The following is a 13,071-nucleotide window of genomic DNA, read 5'->3' on the forward strand; positions in this document are numbered from 1 at the left end:
ACCACCTAAGTTTCAGGGATTTCTTCTAAAGAACAACTTCTGAAGTCAGAACACTTAGAAAAATTCAAGTCAATTTCTCTTTCCACCTCCTGGTGTTCTCCTACCCAACAAGAAATCAATATTTAGGAAGAGAACCCCAAATCTTTGTATCCATCACAATGTGGCTTCAAAGACAGATCAGAATTTGTTCAGCATGTGGTTGCATTTGGCTATTTTGAAACTCAGCATTTGAAATATGATATATATACTAGAGGCCCGATGCACAAAATTCGTGCGAGGGGCTTGGCCCTTGCAGCCCCTCACAGCCCCGGCTTCATCCGGAAGGTCATCCGGACGGTCGTTCTGTTGTTCAGTCTAATTAGCATATGAGCTCTTTATTATATAGGATAACAACTCTTAGTGCATAACAACTCATTCCCCTGAGATGTTTATGCTACGTGATTTCTGAGGTCAAGCTAAGTGGAGCCAGCTAAGTCTCAACATCCACCACTGTACCTCAATCAGGTCTCACCCTTGTATTTCACAGTAACACCCGATGGCTTGATCCACTCCCAGAACCCTCCTGTCCCCACACGACAACCCCTTTATGAAGAACCTTGCCCGTCCCATTCCATGGCCACAGGTGAGCGAGAGCCCTCCAGGGAGTGAAAATCTTATTTGTTGAGTCTCCAGGTCACCACCTTATTGGAAAGAAGGCACAGAGTATGTCAGGAGGGGGTGGGAAATGCCTAACAGACTGCTCTGCAGATGTCAGTGCTCATTTGATAGCTTTCCAATCAAAGCCAACCAATTGGGGACCTCAGAAGCAATCGAAGGGGTGGGTGGTATTGGGGTGGTGGTGTTCTGGACTAAACCTTTCATGATGAGAATGGATTGTTTGTATCCCAACCTCCTCGCTGACTTTGGGTACAGGATAGATGGGCACTAAGTCCACACTTCTCAGACCTCACTCGCTGTATTTTATCAAGGGCACTAAATTTTCTAGCTGGGTCAGGAAACTACTAGTTCTAACTCAAGAGAGAAAATAACCCACAGGGCACCCACTGTGTTGGAAGGGACAGGCGAGGGCCAGGCTCAGACACTCCTGCTCAGTGGGTATGTCTCCAATGCCGAGGAAGCTGCACTGGTCACGGAGGCAGAAATGGGAAAAGAATAACCAAGGAGAGGTCGGACTATGTGTGCTCCTACATGCACTTAGGTCTCTGGGCTGGGAGGGTCTTTGGATCACACATCCACCCACCAGATGGTCACTCGGCCTCTGACAAAACACCACCCAGCCAGCCCTTGGCATGGCTGGAAGCCTTGGACTCTTAGAAGCTGAAATTGACTGCCCACTCATTTCCATTTCACTTCCCTGTTTTGACAGGCTAGTCCCACAGTCCCCTCTAAAGCCAAGAAAAAGAAACTGGAAAAGTATCCATCGAAAGTTGACCCGTCTTTTAATCTCTGTCCCCTTTGCCTCCAACTGGACCCTTTCCCTCCTCAGGTCCAGAGGGAGAGGTGCCTGTCACTGTTTAGTGCCTTGACCTTGGTGGGAAAGACCCCAGGCATCTTTCACAGCATCTTTGCATCCCCTGGAAATCAGGTTATTTGATTTCATGGCCATGCATTTTGACCAAGAATGGCAAAGAATGGCCTAGATTCCAATGGAACCTTCCAGAAAGGGGATGCATCCTTGGTCAGGACGTGGGGATTTTCTGCTTGGGAGAGTCTCTCTGTGCCACTGGCACTAGGCCAAGGCAATACATGTCCGGAGGCCCCTGTCCTGCTGAGGAGGCCCCAAAGAGGAGCCCGAGGAAGCCAAATCGCTCCTTTGAGGAGCTTCAGACCTAGGTGGGCAGAGCCTTGCCTGTGACAGACAGATCCAGGATGAACGGGGAGGTATCCAAACAGAGCTCAGCCTTAGGGTGGTGCCTGGGCTCCAGGGCAAATGGACAGCCCCTGACCCTTCTGGAGTCTCTGTCTAGAAATGGTGTTTTTACAGAACCACTAATTTACTTTTGGGGAACGAATGGCAAAATTCATTTAGCAACATCTCACTTTCGATGTGCGTAGAAATTAAATGTAGCTGAACAGTTTCCTCCTTCAGCCCTTCCGTTCCTTTCCTTTCCTCCAAGGGCCTCACATGGTTGTGGATACGGGGCACCTGAGAGCAGTGGGACCTGGGAAATGCCAGGGGCACCTGAGCCTTCTCGCCAGCAGGCTTTCCCGTGGTCATCTAACCCCTGCTTTGGGGGCCTGGAGGTTTTCACAGGAAGCGAAGAAAGAGAATACACACCAAAGAAAGATCCTGGAGCCTGGGTGTGTTCCAAGTGTGAGATCAATTTCTTTTTATTGCCGTCTTAACAAAAATACTCAGGAAGGCAATCTTTGATTCCAGCATCGGAGGGCAGGGCAATGCCGGGCAATAATCAAGCCACTGGGCTGTCACAGGGGAGTGTTCAGTTTGGGGAAGCAGGGACCCCAACTGAACCAGAGAACGGGGAGATGGAGCTGAGGCCACGAGGACACTGCACTTGCCCTCCATTCTCCCTACAAGGGCCAAAGCGTGGCCTGGGTGTAGAAGCAGCACTCCAGGAACGGCCCGGCAGGCACTGGGCACGGCAGTCCTCCCAGCCCCACTATGGCTCTAGCGGGCAGGCATGGGAGGGTGAAGGGCTGGGGGCTGAGAGTTTCTGCCAGGGTCAGTCTTAGGCCAAGGAGCAAAGAGGACACAGAGCCGAGTTGCACCCATGTCAGAGCTAAGCTTGCATCTGCCACCCCCCATGTCCCTTCCTAACTCTAAGACCTTGGCTCTCTCCCCAGACTCCAAAACAAAACATGAAGCTACAGATATGTGTAACTGATGCGTATGCAGCCCAAGCAAGCAGAGGCAAGGCATGCTGGCACCTGGAACAGACAGGAGCTCTTCTGAGCTTTGGGCTTTGGGTACTTTTAGAAGCCAGAGGAGAGGTTTCCTTCTGGATCCCGAGAATTTGCCCCCGCTCCCCCCAACCCCCTGGTCACTGGCGAGGTGAGTAGACTCCCTTCCTAAATGCTGCTGCCACCCGCCTTCCACTCACACCCAGGAGAGCTGAGGCAGGGGCAGGCAAAAAGCAACACCTCTCTCATCCAGATCTGGCCCCCGACAGAGGAGCTGGGAACATCCACAGACCTGGCTTCCAGTCCTGCCCGCCACCAACTGCGGTGTCATTTGTTGTCTATGAAATGCGGATGATGATGGCAATCGTGAGGATAATAATACCCGACCGGGACCGGGCCGCCTCTCGGCTGCCCTGAGAACCCAGAGAGCGCACACCTGCAGGCGCGGAAGAAGCATCCAGTGCTCTCCCTACGGACGCCAGGTCATCTTCTTCCCGACGCCACCCCCTGCTCCCCACTCCACAAACGGCAAGCACAGCAGCTGAGCACACGCACACAGGAGGGCAAGCGAAGGCCAAGGCAGGGGCGCCACCCACCAGGGTCAGAGCCCTGGGGGAGGGAGGACAGACCCCTCCTGGAAGGGCTGGGCCCCACCCGCCCATCCTCAGGCCTCGCTTCCTTTGAAAGCAGCAGAATCAGGGCCTGGGAGGCTGACACAGCCCTGAGGATGGAAAGCGGGGTTCCATTCAGATGCTCCCCACGTTTGTTCCCCCTTCCCTGCAGGCCTGCTGCCATGAGGCGCAGACCAAGAGGAGGCTGCCCTCCAGGCCAAGCAAGCATCAAGCAGGGAGCTTTTCCTGCATCTTGAGCATCTGCCAGAGATGAGAGAGGAGGCTGCGTACATGCTCGGTCAGAGCATAGGGTGCCAACCTGCCCTCGGTGAGGAGATGACATCCCCCCAAATCCTACAAGGGTCATCAGACCTGGACATAAGAGACCGGCTCCTGTCTCAAGGCCAGACACCCTTCCTCCATTTCTCTTCCTCTTAGTGCAGACTGGCCAGGTTAGAAATTGTGCTTTCTCTTCCGAGACCTGGTAGTCCGTGCAGGGGTGGGTGCTGGGGGAGCCTGTGGGGGCTCCAGCGGGGGAGCCTCGGCCTGGAGTGCAGAGCCTGTGGGCGCTGCTTCATCCGGTCCCCGCTGAGATGCCTGAACCGTATCCCGGATCTCTGTCAGCGTCTGGCACATCTGACTGACGCGACTGGTCAGCTCGGCCATGGCCTGGCTGATGACGTGCATGCTGTTGGCCATGTCCCTGTGCACGGTCACCAGGTCCTGGCAGAATTGCTGGAACATCTCAGTCTGCTGGGCGTGGGCGTGGAGGAGCTGCCAGTCAAGGCCCGTTCTGGGCGGGCTGGGGTGTGGCCGAGGGGTCCTGCAGGAGGCCTGGGCCTGGGGCGAAGGCCGGGGCAGGGTCTCTGGCTTAGGGCCCACGGTCTCAGATTGGTCTGAGGAGGAGGAGGAGCGGAGCAGGGTGGGCCTGGCCAGACGGGCCTCTTCTTCCCGTGACTGCGGCAGGGACGCCCGCATAGCCTGCCTTGAGGGCCCGGGTGTCTCCTCATCTTCATCATCTTGGGGAATAGAAACAAACAAGGGCAAACAATTACATCAGGGAGAAAGGGGGCAGCCCTGGGCTTGGACCCACCCCCCAAGTTACCTTAGCATCCCCCTCCCCTGTCACCACCCAGCCTAGCTCGGCACATGCCCACTGCCTGCCCACCCACAGAAAAACACCTGCTGCCCAAAGCCCTGAGGTAAGCGGGCAGGAACTGCTGAGGAGTGGAATGAGCATGAGCAGTGCCCGGTCTCCTTTCTTTCACAGGAACAGCGAGTCTAGTGTGAGAGAGCCCAGGTCAGGGGACTTGGCGCGGCCCCAGCGTCACTGACAGCATGTCAGCCTGATCGCCCTCTCCATCTCTCTGTGACTCAGTTTCTGCAAAGCAAAGAGAACCACTCCTCTTGTTTACCTCCTCAACCACTTGCCCGCCTAGCAGGGTTGTTAAGAAGACTACACAGAGAACAGACGCAAAGGTGCTTGGCAAAGATGACAGGGACACTTGCTTGCCAAAAGGTACTAGATGCCGCTCTGAGTCCCAGCCTCCATTGAGGCCATTTCTGAATTGTTTGGGGCCACCTTGTGGCCTTGCTGGAATCTGCAACTTTCAGTCACGCGGGGAGCGGGGAGGGGAATATTGACAAGCTGGAGAAGGGAGGCAAGGAATGGCGCCAGAACAGACAAGCCCAGAAAGTGCCGAGCAGGACATCTACCTCTGCCACCAGCCCCGACGCCCCCCTGGGCCACTCCAGGCAGGCTACCCGGACAGACATACCCCTCCTGCCAGGAGTCTGATGGCACACAGGGACCGTCAGCCAGCCAGCCGGCCAGTCACAGGGAGGGGCCCAGCCCCTGCACATACAGGCCTCGGCTTTCTTGCGATCAGGTTATAAGCTGGTTCCCGTGGCAGGAATAAAAATATACAGGCTGACCCTGCTGACAGGCATACCTGTACCTGAGGGGCTGAATTCAGAACCACTCCCAGAGGAGGTGATGGGAGGACAGACAGACTCATCTTGCCCCTGGCCGGATGCCTCCCCAGGGCCCTGGGGTCTCTCTTGGGCCAGCACAGTAAGAGCAGTGCCTCCCTGTCTCTCTCGGTGGGACAGCAGCCATCCCCCTGGAATCGGGCCACCGTTCTGCGAGGCAGGGTTGGAAGGAGCAGGCAGGGCTGAGGTGGTGCTGCCCTCTCCCTTCCAGGGCCCCATTCCACCGAGCCCTGGCCAAGTGCTGTAACAGCTGGTGGACTGGTGGGGAAGGAGGGGGGGTGGGGGCTGGCCCAGCCTGCAGTGGAGGGTCCCGGGCCCCCTGCCCAGCCCAGTTCACATTTGGTAACCTCATTACCTTCCCTCTTGAGGAGACAGAGGGGTGAACAGGGCAGGATTTAGGCAACAAACTGAACGGGTGCGGGGCCCCTTCTTTTTCTCATAATTGGATGGAATTGTCCTGGAATTTAACAAAACACTGACACCCAGGGAGCTGGCAGATCCGGGCTGGAGTCCTGGTTCTGGGGAAGCCCCTGTCTCTGGAGCTCAGATGCCTCCTCATCTGGGAAACGAGGAAGTTAGACTCCGTCTCCACGTTCCTTCTCAGCCCTAAAAATCTGAGTCTGAACGGCCACCTGTCAGGAGCCCCAGCCAAACAGGAAATTAGCAGATCCCAACAGCAAGGGGCCTGGGAAGGGAAGGCCGGGTCTGTGAACCGCCCTCCGGTGGGCTGGCCCGCTTCTCCTGCCCTGCTCGTCTCTCAGAGGCCAGATGGCCTCCAGTTACGACTCTAAGTTGAAGAACTGAAGGGGGTGCAGCTCCAGCACAGAAGGGCCTCGATTGCGCCCCCTTCTGGTGAGCCCCAGCTAGAAACACACAGGGCTGGGCCAGGAGACACAGCACCCAGCCCCTGGAGTCAAAGTCTGTCCTGAGACACAGGAAGCAGAAGGGAGAGAGGGAAACACATGCTGGGGGGGTGGGGGGGGAGGGCGGGAGGGACACGAGGGTGGTGTGGACTCAGAGGGGACCCACTGAGCACAGAGGCAGGGATCCTGGGGGAGCCTCAGGGCGGGCAGCAAGAGGCAGAGTGCAGAGAGAAGTGGGAGAAGGCAGAAAATAACACAGAAATAGAGACGTTAGGAACAGGCAGAGAGGGGGCTGATCTTTCCATGGCCTGGGCCCTGAAGACTTGGCTGGCTTCCTCTCACACCCCCTCCCCCTCGCCTGCTCCACTGGGCTTCCCTGGCTCTTCTCTGTTCCTGGAACGTGCCAAGCGCCTTCCTGGTGCGGGGCCTTGTACATGCTGTTCTCCGCCTGTGAGGCGCTCCCCTCCCCTCTGCGCCCCACGCAGTCATTGGCCTGGTTAACTCTTGCTCACCCTTTGCATCTCAGTGCACTGTCCCTCCTGGGAGCCCTCCCCAGCCCCTGATTGAGAGCCTGTTCCACCCCACTTACTCTCAGACAGGCTGCTACATCATTTGCAGGGCCAAGTGCAACATGAAAACGCAGGGCGCCATGTTCAAAAACTATTATGAGTTTTGGGAAGGGAACAGCAGAGCATTTAACTCAGCTCGGAGCCCCAGTTACAAGTGATGACAAGGGTCACGCACCCATGAAGTCAGCCCTCGGGACTCCTAGTGCTGGTCCCTCGATCCCTTGTTACAAATTTCCTTGTGCGATTATTTACTTAAAGTTTGTCTATTCCCACGAGTCTAGGAACTTCCCAAGAGCAGGACCGGTGTAGATTTTATACACAACTCCTGGCGCAGTGTTCAGGAAATATTCTAGAATGAATGAACGGAAAGGGGTGGAGAAGACAGAGTGGGACGAGGAGGGAAGAATGGAAAGATGGGCGAATCAGAGGGGGACAGAAGAGAGAAGGAGTAGGCAAGTGAGTGGGAAACCGCCAAGGAGGGGGCTAGGGCACAGGCGGGAGGAGCCTGGGGAGGGGAGACGGTGGTACTCACAGCTGGTCGAAGGGCTGTCGGTGCCATCCAGTTCTGCCCTGGGGAAGCTGTGCCCGGAACGGGCCGAGAGCAGCGCTGACTCGATGGCCCGCTCGTGGGCAGTGAGCACAATGGTAGGGCCCCGGCCCCCGGCCCCGGGGCCTGACAGGGACTGCTGCATGAAGGCCAGCTTGTCCTTGGTCCTCCGTTTCATGTCATCCCATCTGTGCTTAATGTCCTTGACGGAGCGGGGAACCTGGCTCACGGAGGTGATTTTCCGAGCTATGCCTTCCCAGATCTTGTCCCTGTCGGCATGGGACAGCCGCATGGTCTCCCTCCCAAAGAGAACAGCTTCATGGTGGGTCACCTCAGTGACCAGAATGTCCAGCTCCTCCTTGGAGAACTTGGGCTTCCGCTTACGATCGGCCAGGGGTGCCACATTCCTTGGGTGCAATATCCCACAAAGCACAATTGGGTAAATGACTGTCAGCGTGGGCGGTCCTCCTCCTTCCTAATGCCGGCCCCCAGCTGGGGAGCCAGGAGGCACCTGGGCACCCTCTCCAGCTCACCATCACTACACCCTCCTCCTACCGAGAGGTCCTCGCGCTACTCCTCGGAAGGAGGGGAGCCACACGGCGCACACAGGTGGGAGCGCTGGCCTGAGCCCACCTCTGGTTCCGGGCCTTACCTCTCAGCTGTGCCGCCAGAGCAGTCACTCAGCCCCTCCCAATCCACTCTCCCCATCCGGAAAGGGAGTAACAACCGCACCAACCGAGGGGATTCTTTCAAGGGGGCAAAGGCACTGGGGTGTACGAGAGCTCTAAAGCCCTGAACAGGAAGAGAGGATGCCTATAGGGGTTAGGATTAGGCCACTGCTTCTATGCATGGCTGGCAGGAAGAATAATTAAACAGGGAAACTATTCACAGAGGCCTTTCATGGTCTGTGGCCTTGCTGGTGATGCTCGGAATTAGGGTACGGTCACAGAGAGCTTATTCTGTCCCATGGCTCTCTGCCCCGTCCCCTGCACCCAAGTCCCCACTAGGTCCCCACGCCCCTCCCACTGGAGCGCTGGCTGGCAGCTGCTCCTTTTGGATGCAGGCACCTGTGGCTTTCTGGCAGCTCATGGGTAGGATGTGTGGAGCCCACGGGCACCCACTGGACGGCGAGTTCCATTTCAATGGAGACCAGGAGTGACCTTGGCTTCCATCTGCATAGAGCAGCCAGGGGCCCTGGGCAAGGGGACAGCATGGCCCCTCCCCCTTCTGGCCTGGCACCTGCTCTGGCTTTGAACTCAGTCTCCACCGTGTGGTTCTGTCTGCCCTTTAACTAGTGCCAAAAGGTCCATCCAACACAAGAACTCGGGGTATGGAGGGAGACCTGGAACCGACTCACTTCTCCGACTGCTGCCGAAGCTTCAACGAGAGGCCAGGAGCACAAAGACCCTTGAGGCCGGGCCTTGCCCTTGGACAGACCTGGGACTAGAGGCCCAGTCTCCTCTGCAAACTGTTTCTGTAAAACAAGGGTGGTGCATCCAGTGCCACCTCCCAGGGCCGCCAGAAGGATTGCATGCAGGGGGTTTCCATCTCAACGCTGTTGGCATTTGGGGCAGAAATTTTCTTTGTTAGTGGGGGAGGGGCGCCCTGGGCGGTACAGGAGGTTAATCAGCATCCGTGGCTTCTGCCCAAGAGAACTGAGCAGCATCCACCCTAGAGTTGTGACAGCCAAACATGCCTGAAGGGACTGCCAATACCCCAGGGGCCAAACAGCCCACCGATTTCATGACTGCAGAGCGCCTGGCACAGGGCTGCCATAGAGGCAGCGCTCACTAGGCGGGTGCCCATTCTCCTCCCGGCCCACTGCGTGTTTGAAGAAACTCCATTAGATCCTCAGAAGACCCGAGGCAGGGACAGTGCACCTGACGGTGTCTGCAAACGGGAAAGCTGCACAGACGGCAGCTGCACGCTAAGGGGGAAGGAAGCTCCCAGGATGAACTGGCTTCCCCCTCCAACTACCACCAGAGGGGCATCTCCCTGGCAACGACCACACACCGAGCCCCACCGACTCCTGGAGCCTTCAATGCGATGAGGACCCCACAGCGGTGACTACCCTGGTGTATCTTGGATCAGAAGGAGGCCTGGAGCAGAAACAGGGCAGATCCCACCCCGCAAGGTAGCGGCGGCAGAAGCCGCCCACAGGGCTCAGGAAGCCATGCTGCTGTGCACAAGCAGGAAGAACACTAGCCCACAAGTCCAGGGTCAGCCACTGACCCCATGACCTTGTTCTGCCACTGACCACATGACCTTGCCTTGCTCTGGGCCTCAGTTTACCCAGGAAGCATGAAGACTGGTATAGAGCTGTGGTTCTCAACACTAGTGGCGCATCAGAATTACCATGGAGAGCTTTAAAGAACACCGGTGCCCTGGGCTCCATCCCAGCCCAAGTAAGTCAGACTCTCTGGGGGGCAGGTGATCATTCACTTAGCTCAGATGATGAACCCCTGCTTTGGAATTGTGGTAAAGCCTCGTTCCCCAGCTGCAAGGCCAGAGAAGGGTGGGAAAGTGGGACAGAATCAGCTCCCCCCGACAAAATGTCTGAAGTGACGGTGCAGGAAGGCCTGAACCAGACTGTCTCAGACACACTCTCCTTCGCTCGCCGACAGCCCCTACAGCAACAGGGGCAGGAGCACAGGCCAGGGGCCCGCGCCACACAGCCATCTGATGGCTCAGCAGACGTGTGGTCCCGCTGCTATGCCTTTGCTCACCGTGCCTTCAAACAAAAACCCGGCCCCTTCCAAGGCTCAGTTCAAAGGCCCCTCCTCTTTCATCTGGGCCCCACAGCACATGGTTTCAGAAAGAGCAGTTTCCGTGGTGGAAGGTGTGTCCTGGGAGGGCAGGGTGCCTGGTACAGGCTCTGGCTCCCTGTAGGTGCTCAGGAACGGGCGGTAAGTTGCATGTGCAGAGCTGACTGCACCCAGCGGTCGGGGAGAAGGAAGTCAGGAGGGTGGGTTGCCTTCCTGGAGCCACTTTCAGGGCGTGGCTGAGGCTCAGGTGGGAGCACAGGGGCACAGAGAAGCCACAGAGAGGGAACCGGAGACAATGTCACACCCTCCCCAACTCAAACCAATTACTCCTCATTTGCTTGGAAAGTCTCATTGTTTGAGTACAGCAAACTTCCTCTTAGGAAGTCCCTAACTGCCCTTCCTCCAAGCACACTCTCAGCCCCCAGTCTCCATGAGTTACAGAACTGCACAGATGCCCAGAGGGCCCCATCCATGGTGTGGCTGTGGCCTGAGGCCAGCCATCCGAGGCCTCCCTTCCCTCCCAACCCAGATCCAAACCTCCATCACCACTCCCAAGTCCCAGAGAGAGGCCACCAAAAGGGCAACAAGGCAAGTCGGACCTCCCACACCCTCCCACAGACCCCGCGGGTGGGGCCCTGGCACACGGCACAGACCAGCAGCACAGAACCAAAAGGGGAGCCTTCAGAGTTCCAGCTCAGCTCAGCCGCCTCTGGGCGACCCTGGCCAGTCGCCTGCTCTCCTTGGCTGGCCATAAAGGATCCTTCTGGCGCAAACTTCTGTCCCAAACACCAGACCACAGTAAAACCACTCTTGGAAGTACTCATGCCTGGGCTTCAAGCACCACTGAAAACTGCCGGAAGCCTCCTTCTCCATGGAGCCACTGAGACAACCGCGGTGGCTGCCCTGGGTGAGTCCGGCACCACTCCAGCAGGATCTGCCCTGCGAGAGGCGGAGCAGCCCTGGGTGAAGGGAATGCGGACAGGAGCCAGGGGCCTGGGTACGCCAGACCCCATCTCTAGGGGTCCCTGTATCCCACCTGTCTGGCCACAGGCCTCCTCCAGAGCCCCCTGATGGAAGAAGACTGGGGGAGCTAGAGGGTTGCCTAGAGCTAGACACATCTCAAACCCTGCAAACAGCAGTCCCGGTGCCTTTGGGGGTCCCCACCACTGGAAACCCCAGAGGCCCAGCATCTCCCCCGTCTCTTTCCAGAGTCCAGGCAAGTCTCCCGGGAAGTTAGCAGAGAGCAGGACTCACCTCATCCAGTTGGCTTTAGTCTCGTCTGACCCGTCTATGGACTTGTAGCGGTTGTTCTTGTCCACAATCTGGAAGACAGAGAAGGAGTCTAGAATGGGCCATTCTACAGGGGGCTCTCATATTCTTGGGCTCCTCCCAAAACCAGGGCCCAGGGCCTGGCTCCATCTGCTACCATGCAGAAACTTCCTTTTGCCCTCCCGCCACAGCGCCCCCACTGCTGCAGGGCTGAAACCCAGGCCTGAGCCAGCAGCAGTAAAATTCATCTCTCTCTCTCTCTCTCTCTCTCTCTCTCTCTCTCTCTCTCTCTCTCGCGTTCCTGTGGGAGACAGAGGCTTTCCCTGGAGGACTAGACATATGTGGTTTGAGAGGGCTCCTCCTCTCCCAAATCTCTGAATGTTCAAGAGCCTGGGGGTTTGGGCTGGGCCCCTTTACCTTCTGTAAAACTGTCATTCTTTCATCATCATTCCTGAGTTCAGCTGGGTAGGCAATTTTAAGCAGATGAAGTTTTATTCTTTTTCAGCGCTTCTGAAGGCTGTCAAGAAGGCTGCCATGGGCTCTTCAGCAGCCCACTCTTAGTCTAAGGTTCTTTTGAGGATAACCTGTCTATGGTGCATTCTGAGACTTTCTCCTCATTCTTGATTTTCTGTACTTTCACCATGTGGTCCTGAAGTGGAGGTTCACTTTTATAAAATGTGCGCATTACTTGATGAGCAAGCACATTATCTGATTAGGACTTATATCTCTTTCTTTAATTCTGAAAAATTCTCAGCTGTTATGCTTTTGAGTATAGCTTCTCAATCATTTTCTCCAGTCTCCTATTGAATAATTTCTATTGAACATATTTTGGAGTAGTTCCATCTATTCCCCATGTCTTTTAACTGCCCTTTCATGTTTTTCTCTTTCTGGACAATACTTTGGGAAAATTTCTCAACCTCTCTCCCAATTCACTAATGTTCTCTTTAACTGCACCCAGTCCAGAGGTTGTCCATCTATAGAGTTTCTTCCTTTCTTTCCTTCCCTTTTCAATGAGTACTTTCAATGCAATGAATATTTTTCATTCTCAGAATTTTTAATTGTTTTTATTTCACATCCATCTTTTCTTACTCTGCCTTTTTGTTTCGTGTCATGTTCCTTCTTTTTCCTATTCTAACAGCCTTATTGAAGTGTAATTGACATATAATGTACCATTTGATAAGTCCTCACAAACGTATGCATCCATTATCACAGTCAAGAAAACAAACATATCCATCACCTCCAACAGTTTCCTTATGGCCTCTGTAATCTCATATTTGTCAGCTGCGTATCTGTTTTGGAGAAGTGTCTGTTCAGATTTTTTTCCCCATTTTTTAAATTGTGGGTTTTTTTCTTATTGTTGAGTTTTGAGAATTTTAAAAAATATACGTTGGGTCCAGGCTGGGTAGCTCAGTTGGTTAGAGTATCATCCCGATACACCAAGGTTGTGGGTTTGATCCCTAGTCCGGGCACATAAAAGAATCAAACGATGAATATATAAACAAGTAGAACAACAAATAGATGTATTTCTCTCTTTCTCTCTCTTCCTCTCTCTTTCTAAAATACATATTTTGGAATCAGGTCATTTATCAGATA

General features: G+C 55.3%; 1 protein-coding gene across 4 annotated transcripts in view; it reads right to left on the bottom strand.

The window, feature by feature from the left end:
• Positions 1 to 13,071, bottom strand: part of PRDM11 (PR/SET domain 11) — an 88,511-nt gene that overhangs the window by 18,144 nt on the left and 57,296 nt on the right. For 3 of the 4 annotated variants that reach the window (XM_059709584.1, XM_059709586.1, XM_059709585.1), the window contains exon 5: positions 11,464 to 11,531. In XM_059709584.1, the coding sequence (XP_059565567.1) occupies positions 11,464 to 11,531 (68 nt within the window). Of the gene's footprint in view, positions 1 to 2,302; positions 4,493 to 7,429; positions 7,852 to 11,463; positions 11,532 to 13,071 lie in introns of those variants that run through there. The other variant, XM_059709587.1, reaches the window with a different exon arrangement.

Source organism: Myotis daubentonii, chromosome 9, assembly GCF_963259705.1.
Source record: "Myotis daubentonii chromosome 9, mMyoDau2.1, whole genome shotgun sequence".
Classification (NCBI taxonomy): Eukaryota; Metazoa; Chordata; class Mammalia; order Chiroptera; family Vespertilionidae; genus Myotis; species Myotis daubentonii.